At 37.7% G+C, this 26868-nt stretch overlaps 1 protein-coding gene across 2 annotated transcripts in view; it reads right to left on the minus strand.

Moving 5' to 3' along the window:
- TNFRSF19 (TNF receptor superfamily member 19) overlaps positions 1-26868 on the minus strand; it is a 64958-nt gene that overhangs the window by 10336 nt on the left and 27754 nt on the right. For both annotated transcript variants that reach the window (XM_050712093.1, XM_035542705.2), the window contains exon 6: positions 122-286. In XM_050712093.1, the coding sequence (XP_050568050.1) occupies positions 122-286 (165 nt within the window). The remainder of the gene's footprint in view (positions 1-121; positions 287-26868) is intronic.

Genomic DNA, 26868 nt, shown 5'->3' on the forward strand with positions numbered 1-26868 from the left:
GAATGTTGTAGACATCTTTTTTTTTTTAATTCTTTTTTTTTTAATTCATATATGGAGAGATTTGTGAACCCAATACCAATATATGAATATTACAAAGAAATAGTAATAACTGGAAACTTACAGCTGGGTTTCTTCTCCATGAATTGCCTCTTACAATAGATAACACAAAGAATAAGAAGAGCCAAGAGCACTGTCGCAAGTGCACTGCATATAACTGCTGCTAGAGCAGTGTCTCGTGGACTGGAAGCAGTCGATGGGATCTTCACAAGGTTTACTTTGATGGTACCTGAAATGCAATTAAATAATAATTTAATAAAACTGTAGAATTTCAGGAATATAAAGCTATGCAAATGAAAGTATGGAAAACAGAAGAGGCTCTTAGCACAGAAGAAAAAGGATCCTCCATCTGCTAATGTATAAGCACTCACATAGGTAATCAACAATGACATTTCAAAAAAAGTACTTGAAAAATATATTGCAAACTGAGTGATAAGGAGTGGAGGTGCATACAAAGGCATTCTGACTGTCCTTGAGAATGAAATCAGACCTTCACCATGAAAATAAAGACCTCTCAATTTTTAATGTCAAAGATGATTTTAATATTGAGCACATTTCCTAGTGTCTAGTTGAGAAAGCTGCCCACTAGAGGGAGTCACAATTACGTGAACTTCCCTTCAAAAGGATACTGTCTGAGAGTCGAGGCACCCACAGGAGTTTGAATGCTGTCAAAGGTACCATTTTGCTTCGTTGCATGTCATGACACCATGCACTTCTATGATCAAATCAAGGATTTCACCAGTGCTAACTTTTTTTATTCAGTGATAATTTTTTAAAATACAGATAATACCCTTAGTTAAAATTCAACATATTTACTTTATATCTGTATTACTAAAGACTTAGGTAGCGTTTCTAGCTTCGACAAACATTTGCTTTTACATGGGAAGTCAAAAAATACTAAAAGTATCACAGGCTTAACTACTGAAGCTATCTTAAATACAAGTGGTCTTTTTAAATTAAATAATTTTAACAGCTTATTAATCCTGGTAGTTCATCTGTTTCAATAGACTTTGAAGGCCACATCAATTCAGCAGTATTTTATGAGGAAAGGAACAAAAATTTGAGTATTTCTCTGACAGCAAATTTTAAAAAAGCCACAAACCACATTTTATTAACTTATAAAAGTAAGTCAAATGTGCATATTTCCCCCAGAAAACTCTTGGTTAAAACCTAAAGACCATAATTTCCTAAAAAATAGTCTATGCAGTCATAAGTTTAAATTGGGAGATAAATGTCTGCCAAAGTATGTTAAAATCACTAATCAAATTGTACATAACTACAACAGTTTGTTATCCTAACTGCAATATAATAACAGCAAGAGAGAACTTGCTTACTTGCTAACTTTGTGCAATCAATGGAATTGTATTACTCGGGAATACTTTTCTGAAATAACTATGCTATTTCCTTAACACACATCAAACATGGGCATTAAAGCATTTAAAATGCCATATCACTTTGTTATAATGGTCAGATTGCTTGCCAAAAAGCTAGGTATTTTGAAAATCAACATCATTACATCCAACTCTAAGTCTGCAGACTACTTATATCAAAGAAAATATCAACTCCTAGGAAATAAAAAATCCAAAATTAAAACAAAACAAAACCCAATACATATGCATTACAAAAAAAAAAAAAAAACAACAACAAAAAAAACACTTTGTGTCAGTCAGATCATGGCTATTATTCACAAGTATGGCTATTTAGTTGTTAATTTCTTGATTCGAATGTAAAGAAACCCAAGTGTTATTGCATTTATATCTGCTCTAATATTTCTGTTTACCTTTGATTTGTACCACTGTGTTCTATCCCTTAGATCAGAAGTATGGAGAGCAAATTGACGCCAGATCTTTTTTGCATCCTTTTCGTTTGCCAAATTGGACTGAGCAGGTCTACTGGAGAACCCAGTGAAGGGCCACAAAGACTGATGCACTGGAGCACCTCTCCTATGAGGAAAGGCTGAGAGAGCTGGGGCTGCTCAGCCTGGAGAAGAGGAGGCTCAGGGGGATCCCATCCATGTCCCTAAATCCCTGAAGGGAGGGTGCAGAGAGGACGGAGCCAGGCTCTGCTCAGTGACCCCCAGGGAGGCTGTGGGGTCTCCTCCTTGGGGATCTCCAAAAGCCGCCTGGACGTGGTCCTGGGCAGCCTGCTCTGGGTGTCCCTGCTTGGGCAGGGGTGGCACCAGGGGCCTCCAGGGGGCCCTGCCAACTTCAATCTTTCTGTGCTTCTGAATTATTAAAACCCAGTAGATCTCAAAACTCATCAGTGAAGAGGCTGGTATCTTCTACATGAAGAAGAAATAGATTTTGAGACTCTGTCCTTGTACTGCAGTTTTGTAACTTTCCTTATTACAGCAGATGGTGTATTATTTGTATTTCAGCTAACAGAGCAAAATTCCAATTCATGCTTACAAGTACTTTTCCTTCTTAAAAATGATTACCTGTCCTTCACTTTATGCTCTTCTATAAATCCCATTATTCACAGAGCTAAGTCCTATGACCTCTTTTCCAGATCTTCATTGTTGTTTAAAAGAAAGAGCAACCAGTGTTGTAATCTTTTTGTCACAACTTGAATGCCCCTGACAGGAGCATTACAATCTTCCACAGAGAAAACTTTTCACTCAGTTTCTACGATCCTTGCACCAGTAGCTTTAAGTTTATAATTTTAAGGGATTGCAGCAATTTCTGCACAGTATGTAACATTCCAGTATATAATTCTGTGAGAAGCAGTGAAATACAGCCCTATTTGTGGCTTTGCTGTGAAAATCAAGGACTGTACGCTGATACCAGGTTTTCAATTTTGGACAATTGCCTGACTGAGTATTTAGAAGGTTAAAGATGGTCAGGACATGTATTTAAAAACAAGACAATAAAAAACTATCAGAATGTCTTCAAATATTTTTCATGTCCATGTCCAGTTTCAATGTACCTACCTAAAAGCACTAATTAATTCTTAGAAATCAACCTTCATAGTTAGTAGAAAAAAAGAACTATTAATTTTGAAAGGAAAAACTGAACAAGATCACTGGAGGTGGAGCTGCTATATTTTCATCTCTTCATTTGCTCACAAAATCTATCTATTTGTAAGTATAATTACGTATCAGATTTTCTTCTGGGAAATTCCAAATGACATATATTTCTTTAATTCTCATCAGCAGCATCCAAACGGGAAATACAATGATTTTATTTTAAATGGGATGGCAAAAAAAAGATATATATTTTTTAGCCATCTAGCAACATAAAGATTTATTTGGCTTTTTTTTTTTTTTTAACTTGAGAAAGTAATTTTCTGCTCTTGAGAATGTCTACCACTCATCTTCACCTTCAAAGAACTTTTTAGAATAGCTGCTGTGAGCAGTCCATTGTACTTTAGCTCTAATTATAATGATAGTGATCTTCCCTGCAGAGACCAACATTTCAGAAGTGGATTGCTATTGTAACAGTGGCCCGTTGGGCATTGCTGAACTCTGCTTTCAGTGTTACTCAGATATGTATGCATTTTCATAAACTCTCTTTTCAGGCTCACAGACTTAATGGTCCCATTTCACTAAAGCAAGGAGGTGTATTTTAAACTTGTACTTGCATCTATTACATGATTAAATGACTAACTTTAAATATGTAATTAAACACTGAATTGGACATGATACATTAACAAAGAAGGGAGGAGGTACATGCTGTTTTACAGTTCTTGAAACCATGTGCATATTATACATCACAAAAATAGAATAACAAAAAACTTATTTTATTAAGGGAACAGATTTCATTTTCTAAGTTTTAGTTCCAACATATTCCAGAAATGTGCTAGTGCTAAATATGAATTACCCCAAATACCAAGCTGCCTCCTCCATCATTTTGAGGAGTAAACTAAAATACACATTATTTCCCTAGTTAAGGAGCAGTACATTGTAATGTCAGTATATGCAAAGGTGTGGCGTTTAAAAGCAACTGAAGTTTTTGTTAATCCAAGATGGTTAAATAGCAATAGCTCTCCTGATACTGAACATATGAATCCCAGCTGTATTGCTGTAAGGTCTGCCAATAAACAGAATAGTTGATTTTTTAGTCAATGATACCAAGCAACCAGAGATTGGACAAAACATAAAAAGACTTCCTTTATCATTTAGTTCATGTTTATTTTCTCAGATTTTTTTCCTTAGAACCATGATTAGCTACAGTCACTACTGGAATCAGCATGCCTAAAAGGGAGTTTTCTATGGTAGATTAACCATTTGAAAATAGAACATGCAGTACTTTACATTCCTTCCATGGATATAATAAATAACTACTGAAGTTAAGGAAGATAAAATGTGGAATTTTATGTTTGTCTTTTTCTTTAGAAACTACTATTACCACATCAAGTCAATGTTAACCCAAAGAGGGTTCTCAATAAAACATAGCTAATCAAAACTCCACATAGAAATGACATGACAAAGTGCCATGTTTTACAATCAGGCCTGAAAATACTTTAAAAACTAAACTAAAATATGGTTTGCTTCTTGGAATATGGGAATATGGAATTCCTGCGCAAGAAAGGGGAAAAGAGGATTTACCTATTATAAAAAGTATTTGCCCACTACCTTTATGCTTTCTGATTGGTTCAAGTTTTCATTATCCATCTTAATTTTACAAGAATTAAGGGCTCAGCTATACCCTCAAGTTACAATAATTTCATAAGCTACTGCCTGTCAGCTGAAATGCGGTGGCTAACTGTATGCATGCTCTCGATCCGTGGAAAATATGAGGTAATGGGACTTATCTTGAAATGCCTTCATTTTGAAAAAAAATGTTTAAAACATATTTGTGTTCATTTAAAAGTAAAAACGCAATACCTCTACCTAGTCCCCCACTCTGCTGCCCTACAAGCAAAAGAATGCATTATTTACGAACATAAGGTACAGATAGATAAATCAGGTACTACATGTATTATAGGCATATATATATAAAACACATGCATAAGCCATACTACTATTAACATCAATGGAAAGTAAGTTGTCCTGAGTATATTACTGAGCCTTCACAAAAGAGAATATTTCATCCCTTCTGCTGATCTTTCGTGTACGAGGTAAGGAACTTTATTACACATTACTGTTGCAGACTGTGGTAAACACTGGAGAGAATCTCCCAGCATCTGCAAAAGGACAGCCATTTGCGTGCATGGCCTACACCCAAAAGTTCATCATGTCAAACCACATCTTTCAAATGTACTCAAACTGCTGACATTAAAGCCTTTAGATTCCAAGTTAGTGCCCTACAATTGTTGTTGTTTTGTTTTGCTGTTCTTGTTATTTTTTAATAAATACACCAAGATGCCTTAGGGGAGAAAATGACTATTCAAGTATTTATCCTTTGTTTGGAAATCCTGAAAAATGTGCTTATAAATTGAAATATTTGAAATTTGATTTATTAATTTCTAAGCCCATTTCTCTTGCACTGTGTTATTTTACAGAACTCCAATTGTTGACAGCCTTTTACGTTTAAAATGGTAGAAAATTACATTGCGTACGTGCATTTGAAATACAGTACTGAATATACACTGCTGTGTCTATAAGGCACACTCAAACTCCACAATGGGGTTTTATTTCGGTAATTAAGAGATGTTATTTCTTGGTCCTACCGTGGTCATCTAAATTGAAATGATACAAAGGCACAAAAGCAACATTGCTTTATAGTTAAAACTTACAGCTTTGAGAACTGTCTAGCTATTTAAAAATATAATGTGACAATAAATTCTCAAGTCACTGGTACCCTCAAATAAATTGAAAAAAATCAGAGAGTAAGAACAGCATCAGAGGAGGTGGAGATAAAATCTGTGTCACCACTGAACTATATATCCCCTTGCCTCCTCCTACATAATACCACTGGTTACTAATGGGAGAAGATAGTATATCTTTCCTCTATAAGCAAAAATAGTCACCATGATCTGGTGGCGCAAAGAAGATATTGCTGTTGATATGATATGTTGGTGTGCCAGCAATTACTTTTCTGGCTTTTGCTTCCAGCAGCTCACTTTGTTCCTCTGACAGCTGTGGATGTCTAATACCTATTTTGCATAGAATGCAATTTCTTTCTCACTTTTTACAAGTGTTCTCATGTTGAATCAGTATCACATAATGTTTGTGTCAGAACATATGAGACTGCCAAACACAGCAGAAAACCTGTTTTCCTACTTCATTTCTAACTTGTACTCTTACCCAAATTCTTTTCCATGTTTTGGAAAGCAATGTTTTGGGAACAAAAATATAAAATTTTAGGATAACCTCCTGTTCAAATCTAACTAGAGAATGCTAGTGCTTACGTTTATCTTCCCTCTTTTAAATCAAAAGTGGTTAATAACTGCCATTCTGACCAACTTCTCTCTCCTGATGTGATGTTGGAAAGTAAAGGGGTTTTGCTGTTTTTGGATAAATGCTTAAAATCTCCAAGGTATCTAGAATGGGTAAATACTGAACTTCAGAAAATCTGTTTGAATTCCAAGTTATCACAAATTCTGACATTTGAGGCAAATGAAGAAATAGTGGATAAGCCCTCTACCAACATCTTAGTAACGACAACTACTGCTGAGCTGATAGTGTATAATGTGCATCAAATTTTGAGAAACTATGTTTACTATATAGGGAAGCACCCTGCAGCACACTTTGAATGGTGTGTACCATTGATTATACGATTGGCATGCAAAATGCCGGATTGAAACTTTCTCTTCCCGGGGAATGTGCAAATTTTTTCCCTGAAAAATTTTTCAGACACAAATCTTGATGCATAGGAAATTCTCTTAAAAATCTCAGGGCTGCAATAGCTTGTTCTTGCACCAATCCCACATCGATCCCATATGAAACTTGCTTTGTCTTTTCAATAGAGACAAAAATATCTGTTTCATACCCTGCATGTACAGTCCCATTTCATCTTCAGAACTACCAAGTTGAAGAACAAAAATAACCTGGTGCAATTTCTTAGTCAGTTAAGTCTGTTCAGGACAGTTACAGCATTAAAGCTTACAGTTCAACTAGCCGATGTTACCATGACTGAGAAAAGTTATAGAAGACATGAAAAAGAGAATCAGAAGTGAGTGATGCAAAGGATGGATCCACAAATCTTGTGGGAAATAGAAGATATTCTTGACTGCTGGTGTTAGAACATTGATTTTGCTTGCATAGGAAGGAAGCTTATTGAGTAACTGTTTAATGAGTTTTAGTTGAGATAATTGAAGGGCTGGTTTCTTTTGGCTCCAACGAATTATTCTGGAGTCTGTTTAACTTTGACTTCTGCATGGACACAGTAAAAAAATTACATAGCGAAATGTGCAGAAATTATCTTCCAATAGGCCAAATAAACTGCTGCAACAATTTATTTTAAACCACCAGTCAGGACTTTGCATAGACTTAAGAATAGATTCTCTGTGACTAAGTTAGCCACTCAACAGCCAAGCCATGGAGCATGCTTTAGTAACTGAAATACAGACTCCGGAGGCAATTCTGCAACACAGTTTGGATAAAGGGCAGTGCTGTCAAAAACACGAAATAGTGAGTTTTGGGGAACAGAGTAACTCCTATTGTCGTGACTAAGTGTGCACTCTTAAATTTATCTTGGCATTGTCCTTACTAAACTTTCCATTAAATTTCTGGTAACTCTAAAAACAAATAGAATTGGAAAAAATGTACAATAAAACACTGACTTCCAGTGCAAGAGCTACAGTGGGCATAGAATATGGGTTGTGACTGCTGCTGGAATGGAAATCTTGTTATTTTCCTTGATACAAACACATTTGGTTTAGAAAGATCTACAACAAAGAATGTTTCTTTATTCTTAGTTTTCAGACTATTTGTGTTCTTTCACAAAATTCTGCTGTGGTAATCTGCTAAAACGATTAATCCTAAGAAAACATGAGCAGATGATGGTAACGCTGTGGATGTACAACATGTCCCGGAGTGACAGAAGGGGATGGACTTCTGGAAACACACCATTCCCCTGTCACTCATATAAAAAGATGAGAGAAAAGGCTTGTCTACACACTGTGGCTCTCAGTTCTGAAATGCTTATAAAAGTCATCCACAAAAGCAGACCAAGAGTTTGCACTACCTAGAGATACAGTATTTTCAAGTGGGTAACTACTGCCATTACATGTTTTCTGTAAGAGGAGACGAAGACCATATCCCCACTAGAATCTAATCATATATTCACTAGTTAAATGACAACGGCAAGCGTGTATGTATGGAGCATAAGCATGGCTGAAGGTTGTTTCTTTAGCTAACAGAGATTAGCCTACTTTCAATAACCAGAACTGTAACAACATTGTGAACCGCACATATACGGGATACAGATTTGTATTAAAAGGTTCGAACTATATCTCATAGTTGCTGACCTTGTAGAGTGATGCATGGACCGGTTTTCAGTATGGATTGAAACATGACAGAGTGGAAAGCTCCTTCCTGTAGTCATGACCAGACAGGCAGGATCAAAGGCTGGCTGAGTAGCTATGACCCATCTTGCTAGCACCTGGGCAGGGAACACACATGCTCTTCCATGCACACGTTGCTGAAAGTGTATGTATTTCAACATACAAGTGGGTATACACTTGGCATGTACACCCCCAATCACTGAAATGAATACTATGTATATTTATATAAATCCCAGTAAAGCAAGAATTGAATTGTAAATGAGTCATAAAAGAGTTTTTGTCTCCCTCTTCAATCAGATTTCTAACCTTTCTTTTCTAACACAATTATTTCCTTGTGATGGTTCAGCCATGGGAAAAACTTGCATGACAACTGCAGGCTTGTATTCTAACTTTAACAATGTTAGTCAAAGTCTGTATTAATAATGGGCTACGCAGACATTTCAAGAGCTATGCTTTTTTTTTTTTCTTTCTTTAAAAATGTTTTTAAATACTGAAGACAGAAGTATTCAGCTACCTTACTTCTGTCTGCTGACTGGATATCTGGTGTGACATCAGAATCACAGGATATACTGTGGTCATCTTCAGCCACAAGATTTTTATAGCTTAAGTCAATACAAACTGTATATTCAAAAAATGTATATAAACGTAAGCAATGCATTATAGGCCCTGCTATAGATGAGTATCAAATTATTTGCAGGACCATTTGCTAATTTTGTTTAGTAATAAGGCTACTGGATTGGCTAAATCATCTAGTCCAGAATGCTTGGAGTTCCAGCAGTGATGTGAAAATTCAGTAAAATTCTGGTACCCTTCCCTTGTTGCTTCCTGGGTTAAAATTAAAATCTGAAATAACCAGGTATGAAAATGAAATCATAAACCTGATGGTTAGAGTCCAGTCTTCAAAATTTCTGTAATGTACTAACATTTTTTGTTACTGCAAATGAAAACAAGGAACAAAACCAACATAAATGCTACAGAAATTCTTCTAGCTATTAGAAATCCCATGTAGAAAGAGCCTACTTCTAAGACATGATTAATAAAATTGAGCACTGAAAGAGATATGGAAATGTGTGTTCTAGCATCCAGTTTGAAGAGTGACAAAGGACTCGATCCTTTGCAACAGGTCTTAAGCATACAAAAGTTAAGCCTTAACATTTGTAATTTTTAAATTCAATGTCTCCATCCAAGAAACTGCAGTCCTGGATTAGGCCACACACTTCCCATATAGTCTGAAGAAAAAGTTAAACATAAAATAGACTCTGCAATAGCCATCACACTGAGTAACATTATGTTTAATGTTACCATGCTTAGCCTACTTATAAGGAAACATGGAGGATTATAAACTTTTTTCTTCTATAAATTACTTAGAGTGGCAGAGAAGGGTTTCTGTTCTCTCTCAAAATTGCTGAAAACAAAAAATCTACTACCTTACTTTAAAATTAAATTAAGGGGATGCGGGAAAAGTAATGAACAAGGCTTATAACTCCCTTCAGATACAACTTTTGAAAGAAAATGTAATGATTGGATTTCTCCCTTTGGCAAAGGGCTCTTAAGCTTTTACTAAGAAGCACAAGACTGAAGTTCAGTTGCATCCTCTGCCACCTCCATAGAAATGTTTTAGCCACTAAGTTATTAACTGTTCCGTGTAAAAGCTTACTTAACCTCTCCAGTTGAATTTGCCCACTCATAAAACTTCAACAGAAGTAGTAAGCACCCCTCTTAGAGCAGCCAACATTCACGTGAAATGTATTTGTGGAATGTAAAAAAATTAAGTAAACCATACTCAAGTCTGCACACCACTTAAGTTTCTCCTGTTTATAATTATGTCAGAACATCCCTAGTTTAGGTTAAGCTCTCCAGGCAAGGCAACTACTTCTGATTTCCTGTTTTTTTAAGAAATACAACCACTAGACATTTTCATGTATTGGGGGAAAAATATATTTTTACTGTGGAAAACAGTGCGTTGATATAATTAAGACTGTTTCATAATACTTACAACTGGGCTGAATTATGATTCAGAATTACGGTGGAAGTTAACGGTTGTATAATCAACTCTACTGATATTTTCTAACTATGTTCAATTTTGTAAGCTCCAGATTTTATAAAAACACTTTTTTTTGGTATGCAATCTGAAATACATGGGGTTAAATATAAATTTTCAAAAATTTTATAACATACACCCTTAATATCTGTAGAAGCTGGACACTCATCACCAGCTTATTTTAATACTGCAAATATCAAAGTAAATTTCATTATTTACTGCAAAGAAACTTAACTATTGTGCAACAGAAAGCATGCACGTGAAGACTACAGTACAGATGAAAAAGCTGTGGCTTTGAAGTCAGGAATAATAGCTTATATAAAGCAGTTTTAATTTACCACTTAAAGCTTTGGGGATAAAGTAAAGTCATACAGAACAAAAGGCTGCTGCATACAAGCTCCTTACTTTGCTATTTTACCTAATCTGAGATGTAACATCTCCCTTCTTTTATAGAAGTCAATAGAAATTAGTCATAGAACACAGAAGACACTCTGAAAGGTTGTGTTTGAAAAAGCAAGCTCTGTTGGTGAGATTCATGTCATCAAAGCAAACATCTGTATGTGAGTGGGTCACCTGAACATTCTCCGCACACTGAGAGGCGGCAGGGAAGACTCTTTTAATGTTCAGTTAATCCAATTTGTTTTAAACAACGTATTGGGTCTATGTGGCAAGGGTTTGGTAGCAGTAGGGCTGCAGAGATGGCCTGTGAGAAGAATCCAGAAACTGCCTTGTCAGATCAGAGCCAGCTCCAGAAGGGACCTGCTGGTGGCCAGAGCTGAGCCAGTAAGAAGAGATGGCCGTGTCCCTGGAAGAACAGATTACAGAAAGGGACCCCCACCCAAAACAAAACAAAACAAAAACACTGCACAACAGCAGCTGGAAGAAAGGGGTGAGAAATGAGAACGAAGCAGCCCCCGGAGGTGCTCCAGGCACGCAGCACAAGTTCCCCTGCGGCCTGTGGAGAGGCCCCTGGTGGAACAGGCTGTCCCCCTGCAGCCCATGGGTCCCACATGGAGCAGATCTCCACACCGCAGCCCGTGGAGGAGCCCCCAGTGGAGCAGGGGGATGTGGCCTGGAGGAGGCTGAGGCCCATAGAGAGCCCCCGCAGGAGCAGGCCCCGGGCCGGAGCTGCAGCCCGTGGAGAGGAGCCCACGCAGGAGCAGGGGGTCTGGGGGGGAGCTGCCGCCTATGGGGGACCCATGCTGGAGCAGTTTGCTTGAGTTTGTTTGCAGTTTGCTGGAGCAGGATGGACCCCGTGGTACGGAGCCGTGTGGGAGCAGTTCCTGAAGAGCTGCAGCCTGTGGGCAGCCCCCCAGGCTCAGTTCGGGAAGGATGGCATCCCGTGGGAGGGACCCCATGGGGAGCAGGGGCAGAGACTGACCATGAAGGAGCAGACGGAGTATCAGGGACTGACCGCAGCCCCCATTGCCCGTTCCCCTGCACCTCTTGGGAGGAAGAGTTAGCAGAGGGTGGATGGGGGGAAGGTGGTTTTAGTTTGCTTTCAGTTTCTCCCTGTTTTAGTCTGCCAGTGATAGGCAATAAATCATATTAATCTCCCTGTGCTGAGTCTGTTTTACCCATGATGATAATTGCTGAGCGGTCTCCCTGTCCTTATCTCAACCCATGAGCCCTTTTCCATCGTATTTTCTCCCCTCTTTCCTCTGAGGAGAGGGAGTAAGAGAGCAGCTGTGGAGGAGTTCAGCTGCCCAGCTGAGTAAAACCACCACACCCACTTCCCTTGATCTTTTCTCACCACTGAATGTGGCATGAGCCTAAGGCCCCCAGCTTACAGAGGCAGCCATTAGAGATAACCACATTCAAGAAGGAGGCATCTTGCTCTGGGTTTGTCAAATAAGGGTGCAGGGTTTTGGACACATTTCACTATTTTGAGTTTAATCTCTCTCCTTCACTTCACTAACTGTATTACAGACACTGTATCATCTTACACACTGTTCTATTGTGAAGATAAATTCAATAGCAACCGGAAAGTTTCTAATGACTGCTTTACAGTGGAAAAAACAGGGAAGGGCCCAGCGGTAATTAGTAACTCAAATTCTGTATGCAATATAAAATAACGTATGGTAAATAAGGCCATACATAGAATTAAGGGTTTTGCCTAGCCTGTGCTTTAAACGAACAAAGGCACAGTGGGAAATAACATATACAATAATGTAAATAAAACCAGTATCAGTGACTATCTGTGAAGGAACCAAATTAGGGTTGCAGGCCTTTAATTCTAGCATATATGAACTCTGTCAAGGTTACTTTTGTTAGAATGGAGGCTTTGGTTTGTAAGAATTATTTCAAAGAGTCACAAAAGTATTTTTATTATGGTTTTTAGTAATTTTATGTATCAATAATGAAAAAATTATAATCTAAAAACCTCATTTTCCTCCTTAAAAAAAAAGGTAAGCGGAAGATCAGATATTAATAAGATGGATACAGTCACTCAATGTGGAATTTGCAGTTTTCATCTAGCTTGATATTGGCAACTCACTGAAAAAAAAAACAAACAAAAAACAAACCTCTAACTTCAGAAGTCTAAACATCTATAGACAAAGTCAGAGCTACTCACCTTAGTCTCTCTTTATAAAACACAGCTAGAAATAGAAATCTCCGGAGAAGGGATTCGCCTGAAGTGATTTCATGGAACCACAGGTTTGAAGGACTACTTAGTGTTAGTTATGGCAGCTTACCTTAACTGGCTTGCCTGAACTCTTGAGGTACTTAACTCTCTCCACTGATTATCAGTGGGAGATGGGGCTGACAAGTTCAGTGTTAAGCATGAGCTTTTATATGCCTAAATTAGGGTGCACGAATCCGTCCTAAATTTCTACATACAGATATGGTAACTGTAAATATATGTACATTCAGTAGCATGCATGTACATTTCTACTACTGGACTTAAATGAAACATTATTAAAACTGGTGGATGCAACATTTTACTTAGGAAAGAGACAGTCTTTTTAAGAAATAGTCACAGCCTACACCTCAGAAAAAGGCACACATCACTGCCCAAAATAACACATAGGACTGCTCTACGATCTTTGTAAAAGAGGTTGTTGGCAGGGCACTGCTTTAGCATAACTGAACCAGAAACAGTAAGAACGTGAAGCCTATCACCAGAAATATTAAAGGGGAGCAAAGCAGAGAACAACTGGAATCAGCAAGTGATCAGTAGGCACACACTAGGGCCTTCTTCTATTAGTTCATTTTCAGCTCATGAGGTGTTAGTTTATAATGAATCATCACTGTTAAGGCTCTTAGTTCATGACTCTTAAGGCTACTTACTGCATCTTACACTATTTCCAATACATTCCAGTCCTCCAGGCCACTCATTTCCTCTGGAGCAGTACTTCAGTGTTGTTATGCTTTTCAATGATTTTCTTAATGGATGGTTGACAATATTGAAAGTTTCAGCCTAGATAGGTTCCTTGTTTTTCACTTTATGAAAAATAAAAAGTGTAGGAGAAACACAGCCTACATATTTTGGAGCCAAGCAACATAGCCAATAGTATCTACCAGCACAAACCAGAATAAAAGAAACAACAAACATGCATTTGTTTAACAGTATTTTATGTTCACATCAGTCACAATTTCAAAGCTGTGTACCCAAAAGCCACAGCAACCAGCACTGTTTATATGGAAGGCGCCAAAGCTCAGTGCTGTTGAAGTGGTGTTAATGCAACCATTTCCAGAATTAGCTAGGGTCATTACATAAGATAAAATGAAACTAATATTTTCAGTCTGAATATAGCTTAAAAGCATGATATTCAATTAATATATTTAAAGTAAACACGTTTCTGTAATTAGAAAAATGACAAAAAGTCCAACAAAAAAGTTACCAGAAAGCTGTAACTGCTACTTATTTTTTCAGATTATCTTCAAACACAATGAAGTAAAAATTAACTGAAAAAAATTTCAGCTCTACCACAATGCATGTAACACTGCAATAATTTTGATCAACCTAAGTGTCCATGTTAAATAAGAACCTTACAAACCCCGTCTATACAATGCACAGAGAATTACTTTTAGCCATTGTAAAATAGAACTAAAGGGCTAGCCACATTAAGTACACAAGAAAAAAATGAAATAGTACTTATTCAGTACAGGTCAACGATTAGCCCCTTCTCTGTAACTCAGGAATTTCAAGTTCACTTTAATCTAGTGTAATTGAGCTAACCAGCTCTTACATTAAAAAGTAATGATTAAGTTAAATTTCTTGCAGACATTCTGTACCTAAAACAAACATTCGGTATGCCTCTGGCAAAGAAGGATACTAATTATAGGATTGACTCATAAGATGAAAGGTTGCACAAGTTACTACTAGAAACAAAAGTATGGTAAACTGGTTTGAAAAAACATATTGAAATTCTCATACTCTGCAGTTAAGATGAGAATTTTGTTTTGTAACTGTACTTAACAGTGTCTAGGAACAAAACTAAATATGCTTGCAAACTGCTTGTTCTTATTTTATGTGAACAAACTAGAAGTGAATATTGCAACTACAAAGCTCATCATCTACAGCCTAAGGATTTTTTTTAACCTAATAAAGAAAACAGCTCTCTACAATGTTTTTTTTACTACAGAAAAACGTGCAAAACCAAGTATTTTGGTCACTCTCAATTTGCTTCTGTTATATAAAATATAAAATGCATATTTCAAGGGTTCATTGCATTATCAGGCAATGAAACCCTAACTTCACTCTTCGTGCAACACTTCAGTCCCTGATTTAAAAGGAATCATGAAAGAAACACATCGTCAAGGCCCCAGACATCTGTGGGGAGGGATACACAAGTTCAAAAGCAGTTTTGTATTTCAAACTGAAGCTTCCACTGGGATTAACAGGCAGGGTTGCCAGCTGTGAGTTACAACAAAGATAAAAATTCTGGGATTCTGCCCTATACGTTACCATGTATTGATTCAATATAAACTTCTGAATGCCAGATGAGCACCACTTATGTAAACTTCTATTAACAGATGAATGAGCTTGTGATGTGAATTAATTAACTAAACAGAATGTGATTCAATTTATTTTAAAATCACAAGCTGACATTTCCATTTTAATCTCAAGCTATATATTTTTCATCATCCTACAGAAAGCAATGAGGTATGTATGCTCAAAGAGATTTACATTGGAATTCTGTCCTCTTAAGTATATTAATACATACTTTAGCAGATAAAACGGGATTACGCATAATTAGTGAAATTCTCATGCTGAAACTACAAAGCCAATGCCTTTCAGTGTAATTCAGCTTGGTCCAATATAGACTCAACTTTAAACAATCTGCTTAAAACTTTACTGGATTATGCTCATATTGTATATATTACATTTTCACAGATTATGAACAAATAATGTTGCAAAACAACATTCCACTCTTAGTTTATTGTATGATTTCCATCTGTACAATATAAGTCATTTATATTACCTCTATTCACTCCAAAAATCACTTAATGATTAAATTGCTAACTGCTTTCTACTAACAGTAACTTAGATGAGATGATAAAAATCTACTCTAATATAAAAATTAAGGTTTCAAACTTGTAGTCTTCAAATTTTCCTTTTTCCCTCCACAACCATAACAAATAAGTATTTTCAAGAGGTCCAGAAACTGCCATTTTTTTAAAACATTGGTTTCCTTTCAGTAGATTTTCTGCTGTTGAAGAATGTGGTAGGAGCTTATGCTACAACCTCCTCAGTATAGGCACTAATGTAGGTCCCTGTGCGCTATTAGATCACTTGTATTTGTAAAAAGAGAAAATTCCTCATCCGAGGTCTCTGTTACTCTGTCAGGATGGACAGATATTAGTCATCAGGGCCAAGAGTTTTTAAAAGGAATAATACATGACAAAATTGCTGTGTATACTGTGTTCACTTAGGAAACCAAACCGAAGAAGACATAATTCTAATCTTATATTCCTTAAGTTAGATCTTTAAAATATGAGGTGTGCAATAATACTTTAACCTACTACTCCTACTCTGAAATCATTTTTAGCAGACAGAAAAAAACAACTGTTGCTCTTACAGGCCACTGGCAACACCTTCAGTATGTTTCAAATATTTAAGTACTAAAACCAATTAAAGACAAATTCTCTGTTCTCAGAAACATGACCTTAATAGCATAGAACTGTACCCAGTTCTTGCAGAAAGAGCTCAGATTCAGTCCAATTATAATTCTGAACTGTATTGGATTAATTAGCAGAAAGAATCTATTTCAGTACAATATATTCACTTGGGACGAAGGTAGCTCACCGGTTGAAACTGAATGGCAGAATTAAGGGAAGATAAAGCTTTGAAACTCTGACAATCTTCGTTTTTAGCTTAATATCAATGACAATCACGAACTAAGATGATAAAATACAAGTGTGAATTAATAACACTTCTTGTAAAATACTCCAGGAGGAGTAGGAAAATGTTTCCCCAGAAGAATGCTGAACTGCCAGGAAGGAAAATTCTTTCACAGTATGATGTGTGCATTAAAGAAATGATCCATATACTTGACGATAACCAGCAAACACTCTGACAGGTGTTCAGCCAACAAACCCAATTCAGCCAAATCCAAGTAAATTCAGAACTTAACTGATACAGATGTAGAATGACAGATTAAGTCTGGCTGTCAGCAAGAAACCAATTCCTTTCCTATCTATACCCTCTTACAGTCTCAGGGACATCTGTAAGGGTCAATCAGAACAAATGGGTGGGACATAAGCCCACCAATTCTGGAAGAGGAAAACTTCCAGCAGCCCATCTGTGGTGCATCACAATCTTACACTAAGTAAAAAAACCAGGAAAGACCTAGTAAGTGTTTTTTGTTGTTGTTTTGTTGGAAGACCTACAGCATTCTTCAGCTACCTATAGTAGTGATCTTCACAGGTCTGCGCCATCAGATAGACAGTAAACTCTGAATCCTGAAAAAATACAAATATCTTAACTGGCATATTAAGATAAAGAGTATTCTACCTCTTTTTTAATCACTTACTAGCATCAACAGCATTTTGCACAAAGTGTATATGCATGACTGCCCCTAGGTAAAATGAGTGTTATTACCAGACATAAAAAGAATAACTTTTACTTTTGCCAGGACAAAGTGAGCTTATCATATTGCTTATTTACTTAAAGATGGATGGTATTCACCATCTGTGTATCAGTTTGGGCTTCCTTCTTCCATTAAGTAGATCTCTTTATGATCAGACAGATTTCACATACAAAACCCTCTCTTCACTGTGAAAGTTTCCATCTACATTTTGACCAAAATAAATTTTCGCAATGCCACAATTAAGGATGTTAGATGGATTGTGTGTGAAAACAATCTAACAAATAACGTTTTCCTAAAAGAAAAATCACAAAGTTATTATATGCAATAAATAGAAGAGTTTAACAATTTCCTTCAAAAGTGAAACAAAAGGGGGAGTCAAAGCACATCCTTTTGTAGTGCCTCCAGAAATAAATACTACCAAGCTGCATGCATTAAATCCAAATTTTATTTGGCTTTGCCTTGCTATTGCAAAGTCTATGTTAGCAAACCATACCTTGATCTTGCATATGCCACAGGAACATTTGTTTTTATCTCAAACGCATTTTGTGTTTTTAAAAATCCTCAGAAAATATTTTCATTAGAGAACTACAGATACAATTACAATAAAAGAAAAAGATCATTTTCTGAATGAAAAGATATAAAACCATACCAGCTAATATGAGAGAATTGTCTTTTCGTGATTTTTTATACTGATTTGTTCCCTAATGTACAGGATTACTCCTAATGCATTGAACTTTTTCAGTTCAATAACTCTTATTTTAGAATGTATTCCTAATTTTTCAGTTCAGTAACTCTTACTTTAGAATGTATTCTTAATGCTCCACTTAAACTTTCATCCTCTCACTCATAAACAAGTTTCTGGAAAACTGTGAATTGCATTATACTTTCCTTCCTGTTGACCACACTTTTTTTCTTTTAAGGAAAAAAAGAGAAAACAGATGGGGTAAACTCCCTATATGTTTTTGTTTTTCCATTCTTTTTTTTGATATGCATTCATTTTTGCTAAACTTTGTACAGCCTTTACACAGCATTACTCAGCTTTTTTTTTTTTTTTAAACTTCTGATGGACATTACCAGCAGACCTACTATGATCAGTCTTAATGCATCCGGTAGGACAAAGGTAGTGAGAAGCAGAACAGGTGACTGCCCATTATTTGAGATTAAAGAGCAGAATAATTGAAATAGAAGGTCTGACCCAGTCACCTGTACTTCACACAAGCAGGAAGCAGGGAAGAAAGCTGGGCTGATTAGTCAGAAAATCATTTAAATGGAAATTAATCATTCGCTAACTTGCAGCTTAAGCTTTACTTTAAAAATCCAATCCAATCTCTTAACTTTATTTGAACAAATTTCCACTGAAGAAAAGAACAGTCTTATTGGTAAACTTTCATTGGCATATCCAAGCAGCAAAGATAGGTCATATGTTCTTAGAACAACTGAGCTATATTTGGACCATTCATTTGATAAAAGCTTGTAACTAGGATCACAGAAGAGACCGATCCTGCAGTGCTAAGCATTGCACTGTCTATGATGCATACACAATGCTGGGAACCTACTTACGATGTAAGAAGTGATTACACATTTAGTCAACACAATAAGGAAAGAATCCTGGACTTTTTGAGCCTTGCGTGTTACATTCTGAACTCAAAGAAGTTACAGAGAAAAGGATTCCCGGCATATAAAATATTACAACCTGATTTGCCAAGTTTGGCATCAGAATACACAGTAGATCAGATGGTCCTGAGATGGGTGAGAGACTTTTCTGTTTGTAGATCCTGATAGCTTCAGTGCCGTCAGGGTACTGAATGTGCAATGCTGCGAAAGTTTTGGGATGACTACTGAGGAGTACAGAGACCTCTGTGGGTACCTCCTTAAACTCTGATTCCATTATCTCTTTGATGGACTATGATACAGACTGAGATCTGTCTCTTCCGATTAGGCACCTATTAAGAGCATCCTGCCCAGCCCATGAATATGTATTTCCTTTCCATGGCAGTCAGGGGTAAAACAGGTGAACAATGTTTTTGTCTAATCTGAAGTTGCAATATGTCCAGGCCACCTGGACCCAGAAACAGTGGAATACTTCTGCAGACCACAGTCCGTGAATGGTTGTAGGTCCATAGGGATTTTAAGTGTTTGCACAGACACATAGATGTTGAGCAGGACAGTCGGTGACACAATTTTGGAGTTAGGATCCTAGGCCTATTTGACTAAGAAAGCTTAAGTGCTTTTAAAAACCCGACAATGCTAACACTGTCTCCATGCAGTGTATTTCTAAAGCATTTACTCTTAGCCTAATTCTTTCAGCTTGTAATTTGAATTGGATTATTTGAAATTCACTTGGCTAAATAAAATTTCAAATGTGCAAAGAAATCTAAGTCAGACTTGAGGTAGCAAGCACTAAAATAAAATAAATGAAATAAGTGACTTTGACTACTATCAAGCCGGATAGCAAGAGCTTCGATGAAAAATCAGGAAATTTCAAACACTTCTTAGAATTGCTGAAGTTGTTCAGGTCACTGTCCTTCTACCATACGGAGCTTTCATAACAGCAGCAATATGTTAAGTATATCTGTTCTACTGAAGTTCCTAACTAGTATGGAAAATAATTCATTAGAACAGCTTTCACACCTACAGTTTTGCAGCACTGAACTGTATTACAGCTGATTGGAAGTCCTTCTGATAAAACAGGTTTTCCTTTGTAAAAACCAAACTGCATGGAACAAAGTGTTCAAAGGTAGTGCAAGAAAGTGGACAAAAGTCAAACAGCGTAGATTGTCTGGAAATGTGGGCTTTCAAGTTCTGATTCCTTGGTAAACTCTCTGCCTGGCTACCCAGAAATTCTGTTGCATTTGGGAATTGTAGCTCATTGACAGGGTTTCCTAAATCCCCCAGCTTATCACAGGAATCCAGAAGTCCAGGCTGGTATCACTTTGCAAAGCAACATGGGATGCTTTCTTGAGTATTTAAAAAATGCAATGTCATTTCAATATTTTTAAACTAAATTTTGTTCTATGGGAAATTCTTTTTTCCCCCATGAAAATTCTCCTCATTTTTTTTTTATCCCCCCTCCCCAAGGAGTAGACGGTGGATAGAAGTGAGGGAAACTTCTATTTCTGTCCAGGTATCTGTCTATTACCTGTAATACCTACTTGGTGATAAGTATCTACATAATGAAGTACTGCTATAGATACAGGCACAGAAATGAAAGGTACAAACTACATAAGTTAGTGAAAACAGGCTGGGAATGTATATGCAAAAAGAAAAAGCTATTATCTGATCTAGGCAAGGAGAAAGTTTTGGAAAGTGATAAAATCATGATATGAACCTACATTTTCCTCTCCATTAAGTAATGTTTCAGAACTACTGTAACTGATTTTGGTGGTAATGCCTCTGTTACTAGAAGGCAAAAATCTGCCTCCTCTTGGTTTACAGCTTTTTGTTTCAGGAGCAATGCCCAGTGTGCAAAGCAAACTCCAGATAGGAAAATGAGCTGAATCTTTCCCCAGTGGGTCAGAACCGTTGCCAAAATTAATGCCAAGAAAATGAAAGCATTTAAGCTAGGTTAACTCCCTTTGATCAATGATGAGTGAAAGAAATAACACTGTAATAAAACTTTATAAGACATGAATAGCAATTCTCATCTTTCTGAAACACCTAGTCAAATTTGTTTCAGACTTCCTGAAGATAAGTCACCATACCATCAGGTCACATATGGAAAATATCAGACGGACTTACTTTTACAAAACTATACAGTTCAGTTATGAGATAATGGAAAGCTAATGTCTCTGTAATAAGAGTATTGATATTTATAAGCTAGTGATGCTATTAGCTTTACTTAGCTTTACTTATTAGCTGTCAGCCCTTATAACTTTGTGAAAGGCTTATACAACATTCCAGTTGCTTTCTATCACAGTATCCAACATGGACAAGACGATTATGAAGAGACACTATAGGTCACCCCAAAAACCACTGAAATAAGATGGACATACATGTTGGAATAGAACCAAATAATTAAGATTGGTTTCACTTGTTATATACCTTCAGCTGCTGATTACCTACCATGCACATGATAATGCCCACCTCCAAAAGCTGCTTTGCATTAGTAAAATAAAGTTCACTGTATAAAGCAACCAAATAAGAGTTAAAGAAAAACTTAATAGTTGGCAAAACGTTATCTGAAGTCTCACACCTTTCAAATCACAATATTCTGTAAACAGAAAAAAGAATGATATGACAAAATGAAAATTCCACTACGTAAATAGAAGAGCTAGTGTGGAATTGAATGCCATCCAAAAATTACTCAAGATAAAATGCTATATTTATGTTAAAGAAATAACATCAGAAAAATTCCCACTGTCTCGATTTCCTGGATTTTTTTTTAACCACTAGCAAAAGCATATTATAGAATAGTCAGCAAGCTTCCAGCCACCCCCATTACTTTTTTATCATGTATTTTGCCACCCTACAATATTATCCTGCAGAATGTAATTTCTAGCTTTTTGTCTTCTGTGCTGAGCTACTGTGCTCTGAAGTAGTCCTAGTACATCCCAAATATCCATTACATTCATGTGAAAGTTTACAAAATCACAGATCCTAATCTTGTAAATTCAAATAAGAAAATTTATACCAAATCTTACTTTTATTATATTACCTATTGTTAACACCAGGAAGAAGGAAATACCATCAGATTTTATCCCTTAAATAGTACCTTTCATTACTGAAACAATGTACCCTGCATATTAAAAAAGTGGGATTCAGCTTGCAGTTTGGAAACCTACAATTAATTTTCAGAAGAGATTATTCTGAAATCATACAGAAACAAACTAAAAAAAAAAATCCGTAGGATAAAACTGCGAAGGGAGCTTTGCAACCTTAGTGGAAGTGCTCAAGATTTAAAGTAGATGAAATACGAATGCCTAATATAATGTAATATTTTCACTGCCATCTGCTACATGCATTGTCTCAACAAGCCATGATCTTTACTTTTATTCTTCATCCTAATAAAATTTTGTTTTCAAGTTTGAAACTGCTATTGGAGATAGTAGATTAAAATATAAAGACTATCACTAAAATCAATATCACTAAACATGGCTCACATAGTTGCACATCTATATCTGAGTGCAGGATTATTTCAAATGCACATGATGTTACCATCAAACTGCAGATATTTCCACTGCTGTGATTTATTCCACAAAACATTTCTGCTCCATTGAAGCAAAGAATGCATTTATTTCCTGGAACATGTAGAGGCGAGTTTCCCAAGCTCCACGTGGAATGGTATCCCGCCCCCGCTAACCCAAGTTTCCCATCATTCCTTGTTTTATGCCATGAAGAACAGCAGAAGAAATCCTGAAGAAGTGACTAAAAACTGACTTAGGTTGGACATACTTTTTTTTTGGGCGGGGTGGTGGTGGTGGTGGTTAATTTTTTGAGGCGCAAGAAGGAAACACACAGGCAGCGGAAGCAGGGACATGTGGCCTGGGAAGAGCACAGGGATGCTGTCCGGGTGTGCAGGAATGGGGTCAGGAAAGCCCAGGGACAGACTGAACTGAACTTGGCATGGGATGCAAACAGCAACAAGAACGTATTCTACAAGTACATTGCTCAGAAAAGAAAGGCCAAGGGGAGTTCACCCCCTCTGACAGACAAGAAGGGAAAACTGGTAATGACAGGTGTGGAGAAGGCTGAGGTACTGAACAGGTTCTTTGCCTCAGTCTTCACTGCCAGTGAGGCTTCCCATGTCTCTCAAGTCCCTGAACCTCTAGGTGGTGGCTGGGGGAGCAAAGTCCCTCCCACTGTAAGCAAAGAGCAGGTTTGAGACCACCTGATGGAACTGAACAGGTACAAGTCTATGGGGCCCAAAGCTGTGCATCCCAGGGTCCTGAGGGAACTGGCTGATCGAGGTGCCGAGCCTCTCTCCATCATAGTTGAAAAGCCCTGGCAGTCAGGCTGTCAAGTCCCTGGTGACTGGAAAAAGGCAAACATCACTCCCAGTTCTAAAAAGGGTAGAAAGGAGGACCCAGGGAACTGCAGATTGGTGAGCCTCACCTCTGTGCCTCAAAGGGTCATGGAACAGATCGTCCTCGAAGCAATGTCAAGGGCATATGCAGGACAAGGAGGTGATCCGACACAGCCAGCATGGCTTCACCAAGGGCTAATCATGCCGGGCCAATCTGGAGGCCTTCTGTGATGGAGTGATTGCATCCGTCAACAAGGAAAGACCGACCAACGTCATCTACCTGGATTTCTGCAAGGCATTTGACACGGTCTCACATGACATCCTGATCTCAAAATTGGAGAGAGATGGACTTGATGGGTGGACCATTCAGCGGGTAAGGAATTGCCTTGAAGGTCACACCCAGAGAGTGGTGGTCAATGGCTCTATGTCCAGGTGGAGGCTGGTAACGAGTGGCGTCCCTCAGCGGTCTGTCTTGGGACCAGTGCTGTTTAGTATCTTTATTAATGACAGACAGTGGGATCAAGTGCACCCTCATCGAGTTTGCACATGACACCAAGCTGAGTGGTGCAGTTGATACACCAAAAGGAAGGGATGCCATCCAGAGGGACCTGGACAGGCTGGAGAAGTGGGACCATGTGAACCTAATGAGGTTCAACAAGTCCAAGTGCAAGCTGCTGCACCTGGGCTGGGGCAATCCCAGACATAAGCACAGGCTGGGTGAGAGCAGCCCTGCGGAGAAGGACTTGGGGGTTCTGGTGGACAGACAGCTCAACACGAGCCAGCAGTGTGTGCCTGCAGCCCAGAAGGCCAACTGCGTCCTGGGCTGCACCAACAGAGGGGTGGGCAGCAGGTGGAGGGAGGGGATTGTGCCCCTCTGCTCTGCCCTTGTGAGGCCCCACCTGGAGTGCCCCGTCCAGGGCTGGGGCCCCCAGCACAGGAAGGACATGGAGCTGTTACAGTGGGTCTAGAGGAGGGCCATGAGGTCAGAGGGCTGGAGCACCTCTCCTAGGGAGAAAAGCTGAGAGAACTGCGGATGTTCAGCCTGGAGAAGAGAAGGATCCCAGGAGACCTCAGTGTGTCCTTTCAGTACTTAAAGGGGGCTTATAAAAAGATGGAGAGAACTTTTTCCTCAGGCAGATAGTGATAGGACAAGGGGGTATGGTTTTAAACTAAAAGACGGGAGATTTAGATGTTAGTAGGAAATTCTTCACTCAGAAGGTGGTGAGGCCCTGGCACAGGCTGCCCAGAGAAGCTGTGGATGCTCCATCCCTGGAGGTGTTCAAGGCCAGGCTGGACAAGGCCCTGGGCAACCTGATCTAGTGGTTTGTTCTGAACTGAACAAAACAACAGGAAACACTTGTAGAAATAGTTGACAGAGCCAAGTTCAGCTGATTAGAATTAAAACAATGCAATTATCTGCCATCCTCTTATGACCAAAAAGGGGGAGGAGGGAGAGATACAGAGGGTATGGTTCATTACACTTTTTGCCTATTCACTAATACAGATTAGCTGAAAACATAATGCTTGCTCAAAGAAAGCAATGATATCTTTGGAAAACCTGCTCCTTACTGAAGCCTTTCATACACCCCTCCTTCAGTTTGCCAGCACATATGTTTTGGGTTTACACAAACTCATTAGATTTAAAAATAACCTTAAGGAGATTGTGAATATTTAATAATATTAAAAAACAAACAAACAAAATAACACAACTATCTAGTTTACTGAGCAGTTTCAGAGTAATCACTGGGACTGCACAACACTGGTCTGAACAGACAGGAGGGAGAACTCTGCAAGCCTGAATTGCTGCTGAGAAAAAAAGGAATCAAACCACATCTACATCACTGTTTCTCTACTGCGCAGACACCAGTTTTGGACAGACTATACTGTCTAGATTTCAGAAATTACACCTGTGATTGACTGGGTTTTCACTCTAGTTCCCAGTTCCAATTACTCCTTTTCTGTCATTCAACTGAAACTTAATGTCTACAGCTGAGCAAAACGTCTTTGGTTTAGAAAGGAAACATAAATAGTAATTTAAAAACATGCTTTCATTTCTAATCTAATGTTTAGAAGTTACCCCTATGTATAGGATTGGTATTTACAGTTTATTTACCTGAACTAAGCAAATTAAAATATAACTATCGTGTATTTAAATTTCTGACATCCCAAAATACACATAAGTCACTGCCTCCCCTTTAAAGTTTACACAAAGGTGATAGCAATTCTCCTGGCCTCTAATACTCTTTACTTGCTCATTATAGAACCCTTTCAACTTTGCCTTTAGCAACTCACAAACTCATTTTTTCATGAGTAAATATTTAAACCAGATCTGTTTTAAAACGTCTGCAGAAAGAAAGAAGATAAAAGCAAGTACTCAGATTTATAGCTAGCTGGGTAATAATCAACTGCTCCTAGTGCTGAAAGGACTTCATCCATGCCTCGGATTTAACACAAACCTTTAGTCCAGGCAGGGGGCTGCAAGCCTTTGTGCTCTTTTGGTAATGTTCTTAAGCAAATAAAAATTTGCCACACACCTCACAGGACAATTAATTCATTGAAACAGGACATTTAAGTTTTTCCTTTTAATGTGTAATGACAAATATTAGTGCAGCGAACTCGTATTTCTGTTTCACAGTGGAAAGAAAGAAGGATAAGAAAGGTAGAAAATTAGAACTTAGCTTGCTGATAATTGAGAGCTTGCCCCATACACCTAATGGTTTGTCTTTATTTAACTTCAGTTAATGTAACCTTAAATATTTTAACTATCAAAAGATATTAATTACTAAAATAAACAACACCTTCAGTGTTAGGTGGGAAAAAAAAAACAACTTACTTTCACACACTGTTATTTGTACTTCCTTGTAGAAGCATGCTTTCCGTTTAGTCTTAAAACTGAGATATTTCCCCCGTTTTGTGGGGGATGTTAAGTAAAACTTTCATGAACAGGTTTTAGTTCATTTACCGACCACTCTAAGAATAACTTCTGAGGCTGCTCTGAGGAAGGCAGATACACTTTCCTAAACTGAGACAGCTTATACTAGAGTCTTGAGGAATGAACATACAAATTCTGAATGAAAGTCATCTGAAAACCACAGTGACATATTGTAATTGTATTTTATAGTGGGATTTCAGTTTTTAAAGATTTTAATGATTGGTTAGTGTGTAAGCATGTATGGTGTGAGCATTTCAGAAGCTTGACAACTCATTCTTTCTATAAACAATTGTTCTCCCTTGGAAGAGGGGAAAAGCTCCAAAACATAACTTCACAGTTATAGAAAGAGACAAGTAAATCCGAGGTTCTCCACAAGACTATACTGAATCAATTCTATTTTACCTATGATAAAATATACACCAGTATACACAATAATTCACTCCTTTTATCG

Source organism: Cygnus atratus, chromosome 1 (assembly GCF_013377495.2).
Source record: "Cygnus atratus isolate AKBS03 ecotype Queensland, Australia chromosome 1, CAtr_DNAZoo_HiC_assembly, whole genome shotgun sequence".
Classification (NCBI taxonomy): domain Eukaryota; kingdom Metazoa; phylum Chordata; class Aves; order Anseriformes; family Anatidae; genus Cygnus; species Cygnus atratus.